We start from the raw sequence: 24,587 nt of genomic DNA, 5'->3' as shown, positions 1-24,587 counted from the left end.
AATCACCTGCAGAGAAGATGGCATGCAGTGCTGATACACTTTGGAACCAGAACAGCTGAAATGGCAAGCACTCAGAGTTCAGTGCTTTAAAGCCATAATCATGCATAGAAGCTTTCAAGAACAAATTTTGGTATCTGCATAGTGACATTTCCCTCTCCAGGAGTACTCTCAGAGCAAATGTCTCATAAATCACTTACATGCCTATTTATTTATGAGGCCAAAGCAATAATCCACTAAATCCACTCCCATTTGTTTCATCTTAATCGGCTTCCCAACCCGCTGTCAGTACAGCCATGAAGGAAAGTGATTACATAACTTCAGTATTAATCTGAGCAGTGAGAACAACTGCCGAAGAAGGGAAAAAAGCATGACTAGAACTTCCATTCCAGCACATCAGCTGTTATTACCTGGGAGAAGGTTGATCCTTTTTGATAATAGTCCTAGAAAACAAAGTAGTGCAAGTAGTTTTGGATGTGTTTATTGTATGACTTGGTCTTTACATTAAATTAACATACACAAAAGTCTCATGACTGTTACAGGGAACAAACTCACCCAAGGAGTTTCCAGTTCAAAATACTAACAACTTGTAAGCACCCTAGTTCAGTACAGAGATTAATGATAACCAGAATGTGTTTGGAATCAGAACAACAAGAAAAAACCTCTCGGAAGTTATTGTTTTTTTGTTTTTTTTTTTTCTTTATTTTACATGTCTCTAAATATTTTGAAGCATGCCCATCATTCGGCTCATCTCTGATATCCCTCCAACACCAGGTCACATTATATCATTTGTTCTAATGTATATTATCAGTGTGCTTTTTATTTTTTATTTGTTGTAAATTGTTAACATTCAAAATACTTTTTGTAATCTAAATACTTCATATGTACTGAATACCAAATGATTTCATCTGTACCTTTCACTTCACAATTGTTGTGCTTTGCAACATGTGGAGCTTCAATCAAAGACAAAAGGCAAGAAAAAAAAAAAAGAATTGTAAAAATAATTTTAAAACAACAAATAGAAGAAAGTGATTTATTAAACTGCAGATTGCTTGAGCCCAGACACTTTTTTTTTTTTAATGCCAATAAACATCTATCTGGTTCAGCAGGCAGAAGTATTTTGAATAAAATTTCAAAAATAGGGGTTTTTCACATATGCAAGGTTCAGAAGAAAGATGAATCTCTGAAGGGAATATGCTTACATTCACACACTTATGAATGGAATTAATTTCTAGGGTTTTGTATGCTTTCCTATTTTAATAAAGATGATCAATCAGAAGCAAGTCTTTTCCTTTCCAGTATGTCACACAAATATTGCAAAATATGCAGAAAAGTACACTAAGAACCATTTCAAACATGTAACTCAAGTGCAGTTCATTATTACAGCTCTGTAGAGATTTCTTCTCTTTGCCACAGAGGCAAGGAGAAACTTTACTTTGTACTTGTTTCAAATAAATAGCTTACAGTACATAGAAAAATTGCTTACATTCACATAAAATAAGAGCTGTTTTTCACAATGTTCCCATTCACCTTAACCTAAATATTCCATCTACAAAAGCTTCTTTTTGTAGTTTTGGACAATAGATCACATTTCACGTCAGTCAAACAAAATAATCTCCCTCCTTTTTCTCTCAGTGATGGGAGAATATAGACCAAGCAGTCGCATAATGGCATCACCTCACTTGGTTAAAGAAACAACACCTACATATGCAATTATCTTGCAGGCATCAGAATGATAGAAAAGAGTTAAAGCAACAATATGGAAATGATTCACTCCTTACACTAGGAAATAAGAGAATTCAACAGATCTAACTTTGATTACCTGGTGAAATTTCAGTTCTACGCTAGTTTTAATTCCACAGCTTTACATACTAAAAAGCTTAAGAAACCATGACAGAATCAGTAAGTTCTTAACGTCAGTTTAAAATATATAGGTATATATCTAATACTCCCAAATAGCACTCATTCTTGCTAAAAATTGCCAATTTTTCCTCATCTCTCTTCCACTAACCTTGGGTGAAAAAAAATCAATAGAAACTGTCTCCCCAGGAACTACTGGCTTTTGCAGCTTTTCTTGCTTCTCCTGCTGCTGAACTGTAATCACACATTTGGATATTAACTAATTTCAACTCCTTTTACATGTAAGCTAAATCTGACTAAAAGAGCTCTCAAACAAACTGCAATTTTCTCTACTCCTTCCCACAAACGGTCCCACTGCTTTTGCAACCATTTGCAAAGAAACTAAAAAAAAAAAAAAATTACAATTGCTTTGCAAGGAAAACAAACATCTCACAGTCAGAACTTCAAGAACTGCAAGCTTTGTCCCTCCTCTTTCAAAGGATCTTGTAAAGCACTCTTCGGATACACACAATGCTCGAGTATCAGCATAACATTTTGAGCAGAGATTTAAAGAAAAATAAAATAAAATCATTTTTCTGATTCTTCCCTTACACCCCAAACTTAACTTGCAGCCCTTCAGCTGAGACAATATAACTTTTTCGTAATCTCAAAGCTATGTAAATCTTGCACTTCTACCAATCACTCAATTTCCCAAAGCAAGGCATTTGAAACCGTCAGTAATACTCAAATATTTAAAAGATTAGCTAGATAATTCACACACTACTGGTAAGCACCATCCAGATGGCTTCAGAACAACATACAGTTGTACCAGTACACTATTCAACTACTTCACATTTGTGTATATCTAGGCAAATACTCAAACATGACAGTTCTCTATAAAAATATAGAAGCAATGCTCTAAGTTTGATTTCAATTTGCTTTTCTGCCCTTGGCTACACAAAAAACAATGAGAACGTATCCCTCTATGCTGGAAGTACTTCACACCTATGCTCAGTGTATGCATCCATCCATTAAATCAAGTTTTCAGTTGATTTGATTTTGAGGAACCGAGCACTGAAAAACAACAACAATTTAAAAAAAAAACAGTCTACAAGGGGACCCATTTTATTATTTGCATTATAGTTGAATTGAGAGACATTTCACATTTCTTTTCTCTAAAGAAAGTTTTGACGCGAGAGGCCACAGAATGCTCAAAACTTAAATGATCTGAAGTGCCTCCTCAGTTGTTACAAGAAAAACTGGTGTGAAGGACAGAAATTGTTGCGTGATATAACAAAGGGACTAACTTATAAATACTAGTATTTAATCATACACTAAGTATTTGAGAAGCAAATATTCAAGAAAGCATTTTCTACTAAGCTATTTTTAATATTGTGAAATGGAGACAAGGAAAAGTAATAATGTTAATAGTACAGACGTTAACATATCTCAGACAAATTAAATCAGCACTTCAGTGTCAACTAACATTTACTATTTCATTATCTTCAGTGTCTGAATTCAGTTTTGTGCTGTGAATGTAACAACAGAAAAGGTGACATTTCTTCCCTCCTCTTTACTTTTCTTGCAAATAGTGTACATATGCAATTTATGCATATTAAGTTCTGTTGCATACAAACTAAACATTCTAAGAATAATAGCTACCTAAAGTCCAACTGAGGTATATTGAATACTGAGATGATTCAGTCATTGTAGACCATGAGCCATGCAACCATCACAACAGCAACTCCAAACACTGGCAGCATAATGAGATTTTTATATTTTTGCCACGATGACTGTTCAATTTCTACTTCATCCCTTCTCCTCTTATTCTTTCTTCGTCCTTTTAATCTGTTTTCAAAAGCTTCCAGTTCAGCCTAGAAGAGAAAACCAGAAGTTGCTGACATTGTATCAGGAGTAAAAACAAGGAAACGTGGAGATTTGAAATAACATTCCCCAAAGACATTTATAAAAATAACTAGCAGACCAAGAAAGTTACGTATCTCTTACAGATAAAACGTAGCACCATATTTCCCATGCTTATAAAGCACTTTGCTTCCAAGTGTTAAACCACCGTTTAGCTTCCTACAAAGCACTGCCAAAAATGCAACCAAATGAAGTTTTACATATGATTTCTACCTCAAGTTAAATATACTAAGCCAAAATTAAATTGCTATTTCCATACTATAGGTTAAAAATAGGGGGAAAAAATATTTTCCATTAAAGAAAAGCATTCCTAAGTATTTAAACTGTTAAAATAACATATAGAAAAGCACTGGCTAAAATTTTAAAAGATGACCTTCCTGTAATAAGGATGTACACTCTTTTTTTTTTAATTAAAAAAATAGACAAGTGGCACTCTTCAAAGAAAGCCCTTATGTTCAGAAAAGAAGCAAAGCAACTGGAAAAAGAGGAATGTCAAGCTACTATCCTGAACAGCAGTTTCAGGGTCATGTCTGGAATAGACACAATAAGATCCTCTGATCTCTCTTCCTCCCTTCACCACACTCCAGGAAAACACCTCCTCTTAAAAGGATATCAGCTCAAGGCAAAACTCTTCTTAGGATGTGAAGCTGGAATAAAACTGGAACTATGCAGCTTGGATAAAAGAGTTTAAGAATGGGACGGGACTCCAGTGATGAGTCTCCATTGGAGCCATCTGACTGTAGGAATGCCACAAAAGATGCTGTAGGGGTGAGTCGACAGATTAGAAGCAGAAGAGCTCTGACAAGTATCTGGATTTTTAGTAGGGTTGAAGGAGTTAGGGAGCAGACACTAGATGCACTAAAAGAGAGAACAGAGATCAGAGAGGCAGAGCACGGCAAGCCAGGACTGGCTGGGCAAAAGGCACAAGACTGAGTTTCAGCAGAGGATATGTGGACAGTGAACAGAGTGAAGACTGGATATGAAACAAAATAAATCTACATGACTCTATGTAGATTTACATGACTTCAAGTAGATGCCAGGAAAAAATGGAACCTAGACAATAAAATAGGTCCATTCAAGAAAAAAGAATCAGAGTGCTTTGAGAAATGGGCAGAGAAGCACTCCAATAAATATAATTTTAATTTGGAGCTCAAGATTGTCTGGTCTTCCTCTACTGACAGCAAATCCTTGTCAGCTTCATAAAGCACATCTTACTTCCCTTCTTGTGCCAGATACCACCAGTAGCAGAAGTGAGGGGCCTGTTTTAATGTCTGGAAGAAGGAAGAAACTTGCACTTCCCTGACAATACAAGAGAAAAATTCTAAGTTCTACAACCTGCTACTCAAAACAAATTACTTTCAACTAGCTAATCCTCCCTCTGAGAAGTACCTCAATGAAACAGTTTTTCAAAATCCAAAATGTGGAGATAAGTGCAGAGTTCATAAGATTTTATATATGCCAATATTTTACAAAAATGCTAAATAAAATTTGGGGCTTCTGCAGTTAATAGGTACATGAACACGAAATGCCTCATGAACTGCAGTAATATGAATTAAAATATAGGGCTTGAATCATTATGTAACAAGAACTTAATTGCTCTCCTAGAGATTTTCATAAAAACCCAGCTAAAACTGAATACATTGTTAAAAAAAAAAGAACAAAGATCCGTAGGTACAGAATGAGAAAGATGCAATCTCTATCGTTACAGCTACGTACTGATTTTATATAGTTGTCATCATACCACAAATGTCATCTCAGTTATCTTTGAACAAGTACCAAGGAACAGTTGTGCCCAGCCTTCAGATCACCTTATTTTTTCTAACTAAACAAGCTCTTGTTTTTATTTAGAGCAGTAACTTATCTTCTTTGTGTAGTGATGCATTAAAAGTGAAATGAAATGCATTTATTTGAGCTGTATACTCAAGTTTCTTGTCAGATAACATGCAGTTTAGAGTAGTTCAGGTACTAGATTTTGTTCTTCAATGTGTTACTCTCTATATTCTCTCTGCACTGGGAGGAGTGGAAGCCCCACAGAAAAAAAGAAATAACAATGCCTATGGAGACAAAAAAAGAACATATCCTAAAGTCAGAGAACGTGGAGAGGGGAGGGCTCAACTTTATAAACTAAGGAGACACTCCAACATCTTTCTTTAAGAAAAAGGGGGAAAAAAATTTTCATATAATTAATTACATTAGAATTTACATTTGAGACTCCGGCTTTCAGAACTGAAACTCTTGATCAGTACAAGTTTTCCCAAGAATTTATCCAAATCTTTTATTTTGGAGTAGTTAAATAATCAAAGCACTGATCATCTTCCACCACTAGCAGTTGTGAAAACTCTGACTTCACACAGTGCTTCTGAATTGGAAGCAGAAGGAAAGTGGGCTGAGGCCATTATGAGAAGCCCAACCAAGCCATCTCCCCTTCCAACAAGAAACAAGTGACACTTACAGATGGAATCATTATAGAAGTACAGCAAACATCAAAATGCAAGTTTGCAGACTTACCAAAGCACTAACTAGTTTACAGTATTAATAAAAACAGGTCTCAAGAAGCTGCAAGCAACAAATGAACTGTCTATGCAAAAAGGTACTAATGACATCAGAAAGATGGTACAAGATGCAAACCTTTTCAGAAGGTAGTAAGAACATATATACATATACATACACATATATATGTATATACATATATATGAAGCAGCACCCTATGACAGTGATGTGCTTCAAGTCATATTGCCAAATGGTAGATAATGAGATCAAAATGGAAAGGAACCAATGTTAGGCTACATGGCAGCAGTAATTTAGTGCAGTTCTAGAGACTATTTACTAGCTACAATTGTCCTTGAATAATCTTTGTTATGCTATACAACTGGCCGTTATTAATTAATCTATTAATTAATAGGCTTGATGACATAAAAGCGAAGTCTTCCATTCCTGAAGTCACAATCCATCATAAAAATATGCATACAGAAGTGTTTGCTGTACACTGCACAGCATGCTACTGGACTGTAGCTCTGAAAGCACAAGTAGAAAGCAATGGTGATGTGACTGGAGGGAGAAACAATCTCTGCTGGACAATTAAGACAATAATGAACACACTGCTGGTGGAGCAATTCTGTTACACTGGAAGGATCATAAATTAACTGACTTTGACGCAGAAATCATTAGTGACTAGAATGCCTTCTGGAAGGCATAAAAACACAATCAGTGCAATACAAGCACCAGCAACTTTGAATTTCTTGCTCAGCAATTGTAAGCATATTGTTTATATGAATACAAGTCTATTTGTATACTTAACTTCCAGCCCTGTCATTTACAGACTATCTCTCCCCAGCAACATATTTCAAATGCTTTCTATGGGCTACACTTCCTGACCTCTGTCCTGGAACTAACTTTAGCTTAGAGAACAAAAGAATTAGATGAACTGCCTATGAGACACATGAGGAAATGTGTATTGTTACAGTATTTTACAATATTTACAATACTGTAAACAGCTGAGGCATGACTGCAATAATAAACACTACAAGGTGACCACAAAGCAATGCCTACCCCCCTGGATACCAGGCACAATGGTACGTAGAGAAAATCCTGTAAGAGAAACAAAAGTAGGCCTTGGTGGAGCACTGGTTAACAGACACAATACTTAGAGCCTCCTAGGCAATTAATCAAAGCTGTAACCAGCAGAGAAGCTCCCTACCCAAGAATGTCCTAACCAGACTGGGAGAATGGTACAAGATCATTATGTAAGCAAGTCTTCCGCACCCACTCCAAGCAGTGAGCCACTGCTGTGATAAGAATGGAATGTGCAATCCAGTTGAAAACTCAAGTACAGTCTAATACAGAACTGTTTTGATAAATGAGTAAAAGTCAGAAACCACACACCAGACATAGAACACAATGTATCAAATGCTCTGGCACAGGCATACAAGCCTGTTGGAAGGAGTGCATCGAGGCTGTAGCCCCCAGATGATAAACCTAAACTAGCTGTCACCAGCAACCAAGCTTACAGTTAATTTCTGAAACAAGATTAGCAATGGTGTTTCCAGGCAGCTGGCACAGAAGCTTCTTGGATTACAGTGCCGACAACATATATTCACCAGAGCCAGCAATTACAAAAAAATTCTCCACCCCCACCAGACCTTGAAGGACAGAGACCAACTTAGGTTTCTTCATTCTCATGAAGGGGAGAAGTTTCACTCAATAGTTCAAATCCTTACAGAGGCTACTTAGTAGTTATCACAGAATCGCCAGGGTTGGAAGGGACCTCAAGGATCATGAATCTCCAACCCCCTGCCACATGCAGGGCCACCAACCTCCCTATTTCATACCAGCCCAGGCTCCCATCCAACCTGGCCTTGAACACCTCTAGGGATGGACAGGGCATCCACAGCCTCTCTGCAAAGAACTTCCCCCTGACATCCAACCTGAATCTTCCCTCCCTCAACTTCAAACCATTTCCCCTTGTCCTGCTGTTATCTCCCCTTTAAAAGAGTTGACTCCCCTTCTGTTTGTAGGCTCCCTTTAGGTCCTGGAAGGCTGTAATGTGAGTTTTATGCATTATAAAATGATGGATAAAAATTAGAAGTATTTCATATTAATATATATATATATATATATATTACATACATACATATAAAATAAAAAATACAGTTATTCTAATGAGACATCAAACTGATTACCATTTTGCCCATCAGTATGAGAATTGTTAGAGAAAATATGCTTGCTTTTAACTACTGTAGATCACTCATGGCACACACCTAAGGGCAACATAACAGCTGAAAGCAGCAACTGGGAACACCACTGTACAAAGTATACAACTTGGACTGCACATGCATCAAATTATTTATTAACACAACCAAGTTGGGGGGGGAGAAATAAGTTTGATACCTGTTGTCTTCGCTTCTCCTCTTCAATAGCAGCTTTGGCTTCTGCCTCTTTTATCTGTCCAGACATATAAAGTGATAAGCAACTGTTGTAAAAGCAGGTAAAACTATTCTCTTACAGAGCTATAATTACTCTATATAGAACAGTTCTCAGAAAAGTGAGCAAAACTTCCACCAAGTGAGCTATGAGCTTACTCAGATTCTAAAACATTCTGTGAAAAACCTCTATCAATTCATGTTTGAAAAACATGGAACATAAGAGATGCCACATGTTACAAAACCAAACTTTTGACTAACTGGAAAATTCAACTAACAAATATAAAATCTGGGAAAAAAAAAAAGTTTATTCATTAATACCGGGGAAAATTCCTAAAGAAATTCACCCTAAGCTTTCAGTAACTCAATCCTCAATTCAGCACACTGTACACTGACAGGTAATTCCTACATATGTATATAATTTACACACACACACACACTTCACTCTAAGTAATTTGTATACACTCTGACTGCTAGAGCAAAAGGAAATCCCCACATTTGTACTGAATGACATATTGGATAATGTGCTCTCAAACTGCTCTAGTGCCCTTGGTGTAATTACACTGACAGTTTGCATTACATTTGCTTCACCATCAGAAAGTTCTATGAAAAATAAAATCTGGAACTACAACTGATCAATCTACAGAACTGTTACATAGCATTCAAGACAGCAAATTAAATGCCAAAAATTACAAGAAAAAAGAATGGCACAGAAAATATTAAAATACAAACATACAATGCATTTGAATCATAATTCCTGCATTATTTTGATCCTACAATAACAAAAGGATGTGAAGCCCAAACATACACGAAGAAAAATGGGATGGAGTGGCTCCTGCCTAGATAAGAGATGCTTAACTTGAATTCATCAGGTAAAAAGCAGGTGATTGACAGGACACAAAATCCTGAAGAGTATTTTTCATTACACAAAAACAAAGGCATAAAATGAAACCAACAGGAGGCAAGTTTATAACAGAGCAAAATATTTACACTTGGCTAAACCTAGAAATCAAGCGCCACATGATATTTATATATGTCAAAAGTTTATGGCAGCTGAAAAGCAATTAAACCTACTAGCAAACTGAATATAGATGCATCAAAGCCATCAAACATTAAGACACCAGCTCTATCTCTGAAATTCCCTCAGTCAGGGATCACCACACTGACAGCAGTACCAGCATGCTGAGTCAACGTATGTGTGTCTGCTGCCTGTGTGTGTTTCTTGGACCTTCAACTCTTCCACTTAACAGTACCCAAGTAAAATAGATCACAGAATTGTAGAATGTCCTAAGATGTAATAATATGATTGACAACTTGATATTAAAAACCATCTTAACCACAATAATCAGTCTATGTGTGTACATACGTATATATATATAAATTGTTGACAATATCATAATTTGCATACTAAAAATGGCAATTAACCAAATAAGGTATGCACAGATGGAATTTGTTCCAATCAGTTTACAACATAAGAGCTCTCAAAGACTAAGCAGAAGGCATACCAGCTCATGCTTTAGAATACAGCAGCTCAAAGAGTGCACTGTACAAGCAGTCACATTTGTGGATTTTCAGATGATTTTTTTAAAAATTGTTAAGCCATATATAAAATACTACTAATAATTTCATTTAACCTAGACAATGGCAGAGTCTCCCATTAGAAAAACATACAAAGATCTTCTCAGTCATGCATACCTGAAATAGGAAAGTTTGGTTTGCAAAAACTGCACCACTGTCCTCCTGGTATTTCACTGCCATCTAATGGCCAGTTCCAAAAGAAAAATCAGCCCATGAACACAGAATGAAGCAACAGAAGTGCTTCTTCTGTACACTGCTGTGGTCATAATTGTGTAAGATACATAGGTATAGCAGGCAGCTTAGTTATTATAACCAGTATGGGAAAAAAAATCTAGAACTACTTTGAGTAAAATTAACGGTAAACAACACTGAATTTCTCAGAAGCGCATGCTCATTGTGCCATGTATTGAGTTAATTTACTAAAAATTAACACACTTCATTTTTGGAAACTGATGGTCACCATGCAAATTATGTGAACTAAGCACTCTTTATATATATTTGCACTTTTAACAAAGCTATTTTTTCCAGTCTTGATGCATTAAACAGCAATTGATATAATAATCTAATTTTGCAAACTGCATATCATAGAATCATAGAATCACAAGGTTGGAAACGACCTATAAGATCATCTAGTCCAACCATCTTCACATTACCACTGCTACCACAAGCTACTAAACCAGATCTCGCAGCTCCTCAACCAGACTTCTTGAACACTGCCAGGGATGGAGACTCCACCGCCTCCGTTGGCAGGCCATTCCAGTGCCTGACCACTCTCTGAGAGAAAAAGTTCTTCCTCATGTCTAAAATATAATAGAATATCATTCTAGAATGTCATTTGCAAGTCAACATAGGTTGCATCATACAAACCCAAAACAGAGAAATCCACATTCTTCTGTGAGAAATGAACACAAAGCTAGTTTATGCCACAAAGCACATCTGTGGTATTGCTTATCATAGGAACCTGTAGTCATCTGCTTGTTGTATTGAATATTCCTCCCATTTGAAGGCAATGGCACAGGTAAAAAATAGGAAATATCTGCTGAAGTAAAACCGCAGCTGACACTGCACCCCACCAAAAAGTTCTCCTTTGTTGATGCAGACTTCCATGAATTCACCCCACTTGAGCGCACTCCATGCCCTACAAACTCACTTCCACACTTTCACTAGAATGATTTGTTATTGCTGGTTTTTCTACAAGTATATTCCAAGAATCTTAGTGTTTAAGCTGTCTGCAAAGTTGTAGAATTTGGTTTACATGCTACATGCTAGAACTTGTCTGTCAATCCTGAAATTCTGAGTAGAAACAGACAGATGTTGCTTTTACAGAGTGAGGTTTTAGATTGAATGTTTATTACATGTACTACTAAGTTGATAAGTCAACCAATTCATGCACCACTTCCTCTTGTTTTCATAAAAGGCCTATAAAAACAATGTGGATATTCTGTCTCTTTAGGTGAGATTATGCAGCAGCTTCTTCACTTCAAACAAAATTACTGGAGAGCATTTATGTTTACAACAGGCTGAAAAGCACATGCAATTACTGAAAGCTCTCTATACTTGAGGCAGACACCTAATACTGTGAGACAGTCAATTGTGTGTCACACAATTTAAAGATCACACTTGACCAACCTTCGAAGTAAAAGTAAGGCCTAAATGAAGTGCTTCTATAGCTCTTATTAGCAGTGATGATTTTATTATCACTGATTAGCACTTCTTGGCTGAAGAGAAAAAGTCCAGTTATAATGTACACTAAAAATAAAGAAGAAATAGAGTATTATCTTAACACAGTATTCCACTGAGTTAGTTGATACTATCTACAAGTAGTGCAATTCTCAAGAATAAGCCAGATTCAATAGTCCAAAAATTAAATGTGCAATTAAACTGTATACTGACTTACATTGCATTTCTTGCTGTTATCGTCTTGAAAAAATAATGATCTGCTTGTTTTTTCCAATTTTTCTCAAGGCAACAAGGATAAATTATAACTAAAATGGATACGCTACCTCAGATGCCTTCCGTTTCATTTCCTTGCATAATGCATCACACTCCAGTGAAACTTGGTCTTCTTGTATCTTGCTGCACTGTACTTCCTGTTAAGTATAAATTGAGTTGTTTGTAATTCATTTCCCTACATAAAAATTGAATTATAATGTTCATTTTGTTAAGAAAATTATAAAACATTCTTATTTGGCATAATTACAGAATGAAGCTTATCAATAAATATTATTTGAAACCGTAACTGTATTCAAGCATCCTTTTCTTTTTCCTTCTTTCTGATAAGCTCCTGAAAGCAAGAATAAATCAAATAGTCCAGTTTAATTTTCTTGTCTTTTTTTTCCACTTATTTAAGACAAAACAATATAACCTTGTGAACTCTGTTAAAAAAGATACCATGCAGAGTAACTAATAAGTAACTCTTATGTAACTTCATACCAATTCTCACAACTGGCTGAGATTACAGGGCAAGGTCTGGTCATGGGAAGATCTTTACTTCCTCTCCTTCCTCCCCCTTACATTGAAGGCCAAAAAACAAAAACAAAAAAACAAAACAAAAAAAAAAACCAGAATACCACCACAGACAGAAAGTTATTATCTGTATTACTAGCCTACGAAGAATTTTGTCAGGAGGTGGGGATAGTTTTTAATTCTCTTTCTGAAGGGAAACACCATTTCACCGGGAATCAGAAGGATCACTTCATGGCTATTTAAATGAGTGGCTATTTATTCTTTAAATAAGAATTAATAACCACTCATAACAACCTCTCCACCTTATTATAATCATATTTACAAGACTAAAACAAAAAAGTAACTGTCATCAGATTTAAAGTACAAAAACCTTTCAGAATAGCAGATTCGGAGTGTTCCATTTCTGGCCAGTCTACGAGTGAAAAAATGAGCATCCTAAAAATTAATTTCATTGCTTCTTGCTACCACACTGTAAGAGATTATTCTTTTACATCATTGTTTCAAAGTTTGCTGGGGACACAGATGAACAAGTCCAAGCAAGTCCTGGGCAAGGGTTGAGAAATCCTTTGTCTGAGGGACACAGATGGACAAGGCCAGGGGCAACAAGAGAAAGATAAGTTGCAGCTTAATGGCCGTGAACCCGTCTTTTGTGTGGACTTATCTCAAGGAAGATGGCCACCTCAGGGGGTACTCACATGACTCTTGCTCAAGCACCCAGGGATGTCAAGTAGGCTGGCAGAAGAAGGATAAAAAGGGGACCTATAACCATGAGGTTGAGGTTTTCTGGCAACAGATTCTTCATGAAGAAGAGGTTTCTGACATAAGAAGCCTCACGACCTGCGCTCTCTCCCTCCTGGACTTGCTCTGCTCTCTACTACGATGCTGAAGAACAACAAAGATGTCTGCCATCAGATTCCTCACTATGGAATTCCTGCATGCTGACGGACTCTCCTGGGCCTGCTACCTGAGTCCTGCTGCTTCCTCCTGGATTGGCTCTGCGACTTCTTCCTGCTACCTGCTTGCTGCCCAAGGCTGGCCACGCTGCTGCTCTCCCCCCCATTCTCCCCCGCCCACCCCCCCACTTTGCCTCGGACCCTCAAAACGTCATGCAACAGGACCACTGCTGGATTCTGGTGGTGACTATCCCCGCTTTACACGATTCTTGCTTCTTTCCTATCTTTTCTATCACCCTCCTTCCCTTTCCCATCTCCCTGATTAGGATTTATAATAAGCTGGTTGGACCAACATTTGAGCCGTTGTTTCTTAATCTCACGCCGAGTATACAGATATTAAAGGAACGCCACCTCCCTTCTATAAATTGGAGCGAGACACACACTTCAGTTGGACATCCACATAAAAACAGAACACATCCAATAAAATCTGAGCTGGTCTAAACACAAATAGCTATATAGTGTCAGAACTCATCAGAAGATGATATCACATTTTGCTTTTCCAAAAACATTATGAGTATTAGGGACAGTAAGAACGAGATGTAACAGAGTTATCACGGAAATACCCATCTTCCTTATTCAATTAAGCTTGGCATAAGAAACAGGCATACTTTTAATAGATATATAGAATAGAACCATTATAGATTAATTAAGGTTGGAAAAGACCTCAAAGATCATCAAGTCCAACTATCTACCTGTATCTTATGGAGGAAGAAGCAGAAGTACAGGTATATACTCAGACAATGATAATATCACAGAATGGCCAGGGTTGGAAGGGACGTCAAGGATCATGAATCTCCAACCCCCCTGATTATTGATTTTACTGAACACAGTAGTGAAAGACAGAAATTAATAAGAGCACTTAGTCACAACAAAATAACTTATCCACAGCAGAAGTCAACATTTCTTTGTACCACGGGCAACTTATGAATAAATAAAAGCTTACTATCCATAAGCAGAGACTGTTCAGTTTGAAGCACTCACTGTGGGTATTACCACATGAACATACCCCCTGCAACATCTTGGATTGTAGAAGACATTTCTTGGAGAAGCTAAGAACTCTGGTGAAACTACTGTCTCTGTGGAAAGCTCAGAAGTTAACCAGTTCTTGAAAATAATTTAAGCATGCTTTATTTAAGCCAGATAGTGATTGTTTCATTAAGTTATTAACACTTGCCAAGAGTTCACATAAGCCTCTGTTCTTCCCCTCATAATACTTGATAGCCATAACAAGCTTTGTTCTTTATCTCTGTTAAAAGCTAAGGATGCTGATGTCTCTGCTTTAAGGGCTGCAGACAACCAAAACAAAAAACGTCGATCAGGGATTCAAGCATCTGTGACTGTTCCAATTTATGTAATTATAAACTTCCCCCTTATCATTAGGAAAATGTGCTTTGACTCCTTAAATCACTCCAGGTCATCTGATTACTTTCCTAATGGAACTACAAAAATTGAAGTGTGTGTGCTTGAAGATAAAGGTATTGCGAGTCTGGCAGCTAACATGTTTCAAAATAAATTTTACGTTCCTCAGTGGATACTTCGATTGTTCCACCCAAACATTCAGCTGCTGCTATTGCTCTGCTGAAGTAACTGATTCTATTCCAATCTGCACCAGAGAAAATTCACAAGCCTAGGAACATACAAAGAAAATACATCATTCTCAGAACTGTAACTTCAAAACTTACCTTTTTCAGTCTCTTACAAGGACACTTGAGTTTAACCTTCTGGCTGCAGTTCAGAGGACAATCACCTGAATGGCAAATCTCTTTACATCGGTGACCACAAGGCAGCTACAAATAGTAAAACAAGAAATACCCTCAACAACAAATAACTGAAATTACATGCAATCTATGAACTAGTTTTATTTCAGACATAGCAGCTAAACAGAAAACTCATTCAGCTTATCAGGTTTGTTTTACTTGCAAAATTTGAAAGGAAAAACTCAACTTATTTTGCTATTTCACAGTTTTTCAGCTCACGCAGACTTATTTCTCTTTTATTGGGACAGCTTGATCAAAAACCAATTTTTTCTTTCAAATATTACAGGAACAGTCATCTCCACAGTGACTTATACAAAGACTACCCTAGCTATCTGTATGCTGGAGGAATAAAAGTAGGTGAGGTAAGAAGGAACTGAAAACTGAAATGAAGCATGCTGTGACTCAGCCTGACCTACAAATTGCTAACAAGAGGGCAGAATTAGAAGCAAAAATACTTCAAAACTAGATTTTATGTGCAAGAATCTTATGAACTATGCAGGAGTCAAATACAGGCCACCAATATTCTTACATCTGAATTAATTTCACAAAATCCTAATTTCAGCATTTGGTAAATGCTGTTTTTGACATCTGATAAATAGCTTTTTTTTTTTTTTTTTTAAACTGTCAGTGAAATTTTTAACACACTGAAACTATTGTTATTTACTACTGTATTAAGAACTGAGATAGTAATTTAAACATGCTGCTGCCTTTTAGGAATGTAACAGTGTTCCCAGAATGATGTTAGATATAAAAAAAAAAATTCACAGGAGTAAAAACAAGTTTTTTTCCACTGACTGCTAGGAGCTCAACTGACCTTGCTAAGTCCCAAACAAAATCTTCACAATGATCATTTTTTCATTTTCAATTACATAAATCAATGCTGTTCAATACTGTTGATAACCAATGGTGATAAGTCATGAAAGATACCCAACTGATTCATTTATAAAGGTAGGTTTGAATAATAGAATTATTGAAAATTATATTAGAGCCTTTTTTTTTTTTTTTTAAATAGAAAATGGCATTTCAACTGTTAACTGCAATCTAGCAATTAGCAAAGCTTGGAAAACGCTGTAACATCTGCAGCATTAAAATATACATATTTTTCAAATTTATTAATAATTGAAAAGTTTCATATGCTACATCACCTGTTCCACAGGAACACCAAATAATAATATATAATATATATATATATATATATAATAAAATGCAGGTGTATGCAGTTCTTGTTGATGAGTAAAGCTGGATTCTTAGAAGTACAGCACAGCTCAAACTTCAAAGCTAGAATCATGAAAACCATACCTAAAACAGAACATATAACTTTCCAGCTTGAAATTACAGAACAGGTATATCTGTTTTCATGTCAGTACCAGTCACTTACTGCTTACTACAGATATTCTGCAGATTGGACATTGTGGTCTCAGTCACTGCCCCAGAATATTCCACACAGTACCAGAAGGAATGTCTCAGTCACCAAGTCTAACCCCACACCACAATCCCTGTATGACCACATCACCCCTTGTCACAGAAAGAGTGGGGGGGAACACACTGGACACATGACCACAAATGCTTTTCTAGGATCCCACTTAAGAGGCAAGTGCTTTTTCTTTCATTTACATTTATTTTATCCAGCCATTAGTACTTATCCTCAGACTGAAATACTTATCTACTGTCCTTTCATAACAGGCTCTTTATTCCCATAATATTCCCTTCATTGAATTCCATGCAGCTTTGATCAACATTTCTTGAGTATAGCAGCCAGAACTGCAAGCAATATTCCAGCTGGAATAACGTTATACAATGCCTTAATTGCAGCTTATTCACAACAGAACATCTTTCCCTATACATCTTCCTCTCCCATGCACATTTCTCTTCAATTATTCATGATTTGACAATAAGAATTTCTGCTGTCTCCTAGGAGGCTTATTATTGGTCTTGACATGCATAGTCTTTCTGATTTTTTCTGTATCTGAATCATGTCCCAAATGCCTCTATTCTGCTGCACATGCATTTCCTTAGTTGTCACCTACTGACAACACACCACAAATTTTCATAAGAAAATCCCAACGAGCTTCTGGTGCCAAAGTCATTACCAAAAACAGTGCATGACTAGCCCTCAATTTGAGCCCTGGGAAAATCCCCTTATTGCTAACATCCCTCGCTCCAACCACTCATGTAGGAATTTTTGTTGTTGCTTACAGCTTTTTTAGGTGGTTGCTTAAAGAAAAAAAGAACCACAAGCAGTTGTTTCCTTCAGTAAACCCTAATCCTTGCATCGATCCTCTCAGCTTTACATGAATTAGCTGTTTACTGCCTGGCACAGCCTCAAGTGCCCAACTGAAGCATGACGTAGGGAACCTCATCTCTCCTCTTTGTCTGGAGGAAAAAAGAAATTGGTCATTCTATCAAAGAAGAAATTCAGTTTTGTCTGGCACAACCGATCACCTGCAAATCTACCTGAACTCTATCTCATTTTTAAAAGACAGGTTAGAAGCTCATGATTAAGCCTTGTACATGCTGAAGTCAAAGTACAGGCCAGGAGCACAGAGTCCCAACATGAATGCTGCTCACCAGCGACTCAAGGCCTCACAAAGGCAACCACACAGCCTCTGCACAGTAAGGGAGACAGACTCATTCTAGCTCCCTACCCAACAGCATTACACACTGAAACAGCTACGAAGTCTCATCTGCCAGACATCCTAAACTAGAACCAACCATTTCAGATTCCTCTTCCATACTCATTTGGCACACTTTCAGTAATAATGTCAAAGCCAAAACAAACAATTTTATAACTCACTTGTCAGAGCTGCAAATTCTAGATAATCTCCGTGTGCTACTACAGTAGAAATTTTTATGTTACATACCACCAGAGCACAGAACAGGAATATACTTAATCCAATACTGAGATCATATTTGCTCATCTGGTGCATACAGTCACACAGTTCACACTCAGCAGTATGCAGGACCAGAATGAAGCTGACAGTTTCAGTTGCTTCTCACCCCCTCCAATGCAAACACAACATATAAAATCATGGGAAGCAGTTCGATGAGTGGCAAAACAACACCCCCACGAGCTAGGAGAACAGAAGCAATCCTACCACTTCTGCCAGATAAGTGCTGTAGTTGGAAGGGAGGGGTTTTTGTCCTTTGTTTTTTTTTTTTGCAAATGTTGACCTACTATATAGAGCTAAAATATGTGCTAAAATGTAATGTGTGTATCCCTTTTAGATCTTTTTCATTCTGTTGTTAATTGCTAGTAAACTAAGGGCTGAAAAGTCTTTACATTTGTCATGGGAAGGCCACTAAAAGAAAGCAACATAACCCACAACTCTGAAAACAAACAAATCTTTATGAGCATTTTCCACTTTGGGAACGCATTTAAATTCTAACATTATGCCTGACAATGACAAAAACAGTCAACATTTATGGATGCTTAACCAATCTTCACCAGCAGGTAATAAACATGCTCTATTAATACACACATAAGAACCACCCCACTCTTGAGCAGCTGTCTCAAAAGTTCAAACAAAAGTTGAGTTTCGAACCCATGGCGCAGACTCAGCAGTTTTAAGTGCAGCTCTGCTCTCAGAGCTCTGTAGAAACCTCTGCTGCTTAAGCTAGATGTGGATGAGAACGTGCTTATGATAGAAGCAAAGCTTCTGTTGCAAAGCAACCACAAAATGTAATGGAGTACTTACTGGTGGGGAAGTTCGACCTCTACTGTCATCCCACTAACATCTGCTTCTGATGTCATGGGCCAACATAAAATAGGAGGCATTATTTTCAGAGCAGCCCTCATAGATGTATCATAATGCAGTCCCATGTTTCACGTTAAGACAATAGCAGAGTGTACAGTAAAAGCACAAAGTACTATTGTTGAAAAATTAGTAATTGCACAGAGCAAAGAAAAATGTGTTAAACAGACCTACAAATACTGGTAATGGATATGTAAACAATGGAAACAGATATGACTGTTAAAACTTGCGTTTAAGATCTATTCCAAAACATCTGCTAGCATGATCATAAGAATTTAATCACCACTGATTAAAAAAAAGTTAAATTTCCTTCAACGGGATATTTAGCTATTGCTACCAAACAAAGCAAAGAACTTTTTAATTAAAGTTTCCCATCCAACAACTGTAGCAATATCAAAGACTTTGCTTCTCCCTAAAGCAGATAGGAAATATGAGCTGTACCGTACAATATTTGAAGTCTTTTTTAATAGCTTTATACTACCACATCCAAAACAAAAGCATGAAACCTGGCAATACTTTTCAATTCCTGCTGTACTGTCCGGTGCGGTGGAAAAAAATACAACTGATTTTTATGATGCTTTGAAGAAGCACACTACCTGCAATTCAAATGTGGATGTATACTACTTTCCACAATTTCCATTAACCAAAAAAGACAAACATCTCAAAACTAAGACTTCAGTAGAATATTGTATTCTGTGCTGAACTTCGTGGAGTTACAGAATACACTGATTTTTAACAAACATTAGTTTCACTGAGCTCTTCTGGTAAACCAAGTTCAGATTCTGACATTGAAAAGGAAATTCTCATAAACACTAACCTGATATTTACTTTCAGGCTGCTAAGATAACACAAAAACTTTTCAGATTTGGTGTTGAGGGAACAATTTTTTTTAAACAAAAAAATCAAGAACAGAGAGTACTTCTGAGGTTATCAAAACAGGATTGGAGAAAGTAGGAGGAACTGAAAAACAACATTAGGAACTATTGGAAGCAGGACTGTACTAAGATATAGAACTAGAAACACAGGAAGGGAACAGTATGTATTTTTATATAACTGACTACACTAGAAGTTTTTTGTGTAGATGAAACTACATAAATCCATTATCTACAGGAATGAGAATTTTAAGAGTTAAGCAAAAGCGTTATCCAACTAAAACAGATTCTGTTGTCCTGAGTTTTCTGTTCACATCCCACTGAATTCAGTTCTAAAAAAAACCCTGTTCTACAGACAATGCAATTCTGAACTGCAAACTTGAATTCAGTAGTACTATTGGATGGATTTCAAACTTCAGACCAAGTCTCGGGAACGCGTCCAGAAAAATCACAACAGTTACATTAATCAAAGTCAAAGATGAGATATGGAAAAAACCTTTGAAGAGAATCTGAAGTACAGGAACACACGGTTCATGTTAAGAGATTAGAAGTACTATTGAAAATAAAGAGGAGAAAGTGTTGCAGCAAATAAAACCAAAGTAACAGAGAGGGAAATGGAAGGACAAAAGTAAGAGGTAAACAGACAATGAAATAATATCCTAAAACGCTCCCCTGCCAGGGAGAGAACTTTCAGACATCCAGATGATAAAACTGTGACAGATACATTCATTTACTCATGCAAGACACAAAGAGGACGAGCAAAATGAAGACATCTCAAAGACAAGGGTGAAAAGTAGAAGATGCAAGTAGGCATGCATCAAAGAGCTCAAAATTTCTGTTGGGCTTTCACTGATTTGTTAACATAACCTTGTCTGAAAAACAGAGACTCTTGGGAAGCAGGCAGGAATACTGTCAGTTTTGCAAGTTACTCAAAACCAGACTAGTAAAAGACTGGACACTTCTGAAACCAGAAAATAATGCAATGAAAGTTTTGAACCTATGTCTACTCAGTTGAGGCAGAATTCAGACAAGGTGAGACAACAGACTAGAGGACACCAAAGGCAAATCAGCATAGTGGAACAAAATGTAACCAGTGGAGGACAAGCTGAACCAAATTATTTCTGAGTGCCAACTACATACTACTACAGACAAAGTACAAGGCCAAAATAGAGTAACAAAACAATTAACAAGTATGGGATTAAGTATTTTCAATATTTTGAAAATATGCACAAGCCTTTTCTTTATTACAAGGAAACAGATTTTCTGAGAAATTCTGAAGTGTTTAGCAGTGGAAACTTTCCCAAATATCCCTGAGTATTCAAGTTTTTCCACTCCATAAATTTTCTAATTCTACAGTAGGGAAAGGCACATTAATTCAGACTAAGCTTCTTTAGCTTGCTTGGCCTATGAAACTGTATAAAAACCCTACAAAAAGTAAAATTTGCAAGCCACCAGACATTTATCAAATCAAATATTTATTTGTTAACATGGCTTACCTGTTTTGGACACTGATTTTTGCAGGAAGTAAGAAGATCCTTTTCTTTTACATCTGCACTCGTTAGTTTTCTATAGAAGAAAAGATGTATTTGTGGTAAATTCCAAATTAAAAAAAAAAAAACAGAGCAAAAAACCCAGGAGTCAATACAATTAGGAATGTATTTTAAGCGCATCCCATTGCAAAGAGAAACGGGGTCATTTGTCCATATCCCATGGGACTAATATAAATGACACTAGGTCTCTATCAGACAACAACACATAAATTAAGAGGATTTACAGTACTTTAAAGAGAACACAAAAAAAACATATGTGCGTGGGATGAATGTTTTTGGAGCAACAAGCATACAGAGGATAATGCTCAAACCCACACTGCCAATTTATATCTAGTAAAGTTTATCTTCCCCCACTACCCACACACTCATAAATAATTAAAAAGGAGCACAAATGATTACTAAGATATTTTCCAACTAAAACAGATAGGGTTTGAAGGACATTTTGTTTCAGAAGTCCACATTTTTCTAAAAGTTTCAACTGTAAGATCTTTTACAATAGCTACATTAATTCTAATTCTTGTTACAAAATTCTTCCTTATTTACTGTAAAAGAACTGTAGATAGATTAAAAACATCACATAAGATTACTATGTACTTGCATAACTCGAAGTATTACCTTATTATAAAAGCACCAAGATCAATTCTGCTCATGAGGCTCCATACAAGTAGTTATTTTAGCAGTAATACCAAATAAAAACACTGGAAAGGTTTAAATATAAGAACAACGCACCATATTACAAATGATAACCTTGAAAAGAAGTTTTATAACTTGCCATAGGAGTACCTCCCATCCCCAGACATTTCAAATGGTTTCCAATTAGGAGCATTCCAATGAAAAGTTGGGTTCAGTTCTGACACTTACAAGCATTCAATATACAGTACTGAGAGTTTGCAGTGACACTTTATTTTAAGCATCTGGAGACATGATGGACAATCCCCAGGATGACAGGGTAAAACACATCGGTGAGGACAGCCCAATGGCCGTGGCTTGGTACACTCCTCTTCACACTGCAAACATTCTGGACCTGCCTAACAAAATAAAAACAAAGTACTAAAGAAAGTGCCAAACGTTTGTTTACTAGATGCCACTAACAAGCTTTTAGATAGAAGAAAGAGTTGGGGTATTTTTTCCCATAGAATTCAGCTATTCAGTAATATATCCCACAAGCAAACTATTAAAATGTGTTTTTTTTTCTTTTAAAGAAATGTCAGTGTATATGGGACAAAAAGAGCTCTATTTTGTCTCCTAGACATGAAAGAACCTCTTAATATTAGTGCTTTGAAAAACAGTCATTAAGTCTGTTCATTTTCTATGGAAAACTCTTAGAAAAAGAATTTCATATTCAGAACTAACTCTTCCCACCCAACGTGTTATTGTAATGCTTCAGTCATGATACACTGCTCTACAATACATGGGTGTGGAGGTTTAAGAAACAAAATCATTCAATTTCCCTACATGTATGATTTGTCACGTAGTCCTCCCAGAAAATATTTGATGAATATTAAGGTAAATATGCTTCATTCTTACTTGTACTGTCCCAATAACTTAGACAGAACCCCAGCTTGCAAATCAATGTGATTTAATAACCGAACCCATTCAGCACAGTATTCAAAGCACACACAACCACATTCAAATGCTCAGTTTCACATAAACCAACCAAAGTAAAGCCAAGTTACCCAAGAATGAGGCTACACAATGCTTCTGCAGAAGAATTAATTAATAAAATCATCAAGGTTGGAAAAGACCTCCAGGATCACCCATGTCAACTGTTAACCTATCAAACCATCCTCATTAAAGCACGTCCCTCAGTGCCACGCCTGCACAGTTCTTGAACACCCTCAGGGACAGTGACTCCACCAACCCTGGGCAGCCTGTTGCAGTGCTTGACCACTCTTCTGAGAAGAAACTTTTCTTTATGTTCAACTTGAACCTTCCCTGGCACAACCTGATGCCACTACCTCTTGTATGATCACTAGTCACCTGAGAGAAGAAGCTGAACTCTATCCCTCTACAGTCTCCTTTGAGGTAGTCGTAGAGAGCAACAAGGTCTCTCCTGAGCTTCCTTTTCTCCAGACTGAACAGTCCCAGTTCCCTCAGCCACTCCTCATACAACTTGCACTCCAGACTCTTCAAAAGCTTTGTTGGCCTTCTCTGGGCATGCTCCAAGGTCTCAGTGTCTTCTGTGTACTAAGGGGCACAAAACTGCACACAGTACTTGAGGTGCAGCCTCATCACTGTCAAGTACAGAGGGACGATCACTTCCCTGAGCCTGCTGGCTGCACTACTTCTAATAGAAACCAGAATGCCAGTGGCCTCATTGGCCACCTGCTGGCTCATCTTCAGACAGCTGTCAACCAGCACCCCCAGATCCTTTTGCACCACACAGCTTTCCAAGCCTGTAGCGTTGTATGAGGCTGTTGTGACCAAAATGGAAGACCCAGCACTTGGTCTTTTTGAACCTCACACAATTGGTCTTAGCCCACGGATCTAACCATTGCTTTATGCTGTTTAATATAAGGGCATAAGGATTTAAGTTTTAAATATTTTTCCGCTTATTTTCTTCCACTTAGAGTTGAACAATCTTTGCTGCAGAAGTTTAAAAAGGAACCTTCCTACAATGATCATCTACAAAACACACCATGCCTAAATCAATACCTAGGAAAGATAACAGCAAATGAAACCATTTTTAGAATTGTGACAAGAAATGTAGCAAACTGTGTGTAAATGCAAACAGCTGGCCTTTCTACTATATTTTCTAAAAGGCAGAAAAAAATCTTAATTCCAGACAAAAATAATTACAGATACCAGCAAGAAATTTAAACAGCCATTTTCTGAATACATTTGCAATTTAGTCAATTCATCAGAATTTTTAAGACGTAAAAAACAACTGGAGTTTTAAGAAGTTCAAAGAAAATTGAGAAATGAGATCTATTCAAATTTCATATGTACATAAGCATCCCTTTTTTGAGAATGTACTGCCT

General features: G+C 36.9%; 1 protein-coding gene across 1 annotated transcript in view; it reads right to left on the bottom strand.

Moving 5' to 3' along the window:
* Nucleotides 1–462: 462 nt before the first annotated feature.
* NFXL1 (nuclear transcription factor, X-box binding like 1) overlaps nucleotides 463–24,587 on the bottom strand; it is a 41,844-nt gene continuing 17,719 nt past the window's right edge. The window contains exons 17-22 of the mRNA XM_031588553.2: nucleotides 22,468–22,634; nucleotides 21,553–21,622; nucleotides 15,358–15,462; nucleotides 12,260–12,346; nucleotides 8,647–8,700; nucleotides 463–3,710 (exon numbers count right to left, since the gene is read on the bottom strand). Of these exons, the coding sequence (XP_031444413.1) occupies nucleotides 3,537–3,710; nucleotides 8,647–8,700; nucleotides 12,260–12,346; nucleotides 15,358–15,462; nucleotides 21,553–21,622; nucleotides 22,468–22,634 (657 nt within the window). The 3' untranslated portion in view covers nucleotides 463–3,536. The remainder of the gene's footprint in view (nucleotides 3,711–8,646; nucleotides 8,701–12,259; nucleotides 12,347–15,357; nucleotides 15,463–21,552; nucleotides 21,623–22,467; nucleotides 22,635–24,587) is intronic.

Source organism: Phasianus colchicus, chromosome 4 (assembly GCF_987193195.1).
Source record: "Phasianus colchicus chromosome 4, bPhaCol1.hap1.1, whole genome shotgun sequence".
In the NCBI taxonomy this organism is placed as follows: domain Eukaryota; kingdom Metazoa; phylum Chordata; class Aves; order Galliformes; family Phasianidae; genus Phasianus; species Phasianus colchicus.
This window is presented reverse-complemented; position numbering and strand designations above follow the sequence as displayed.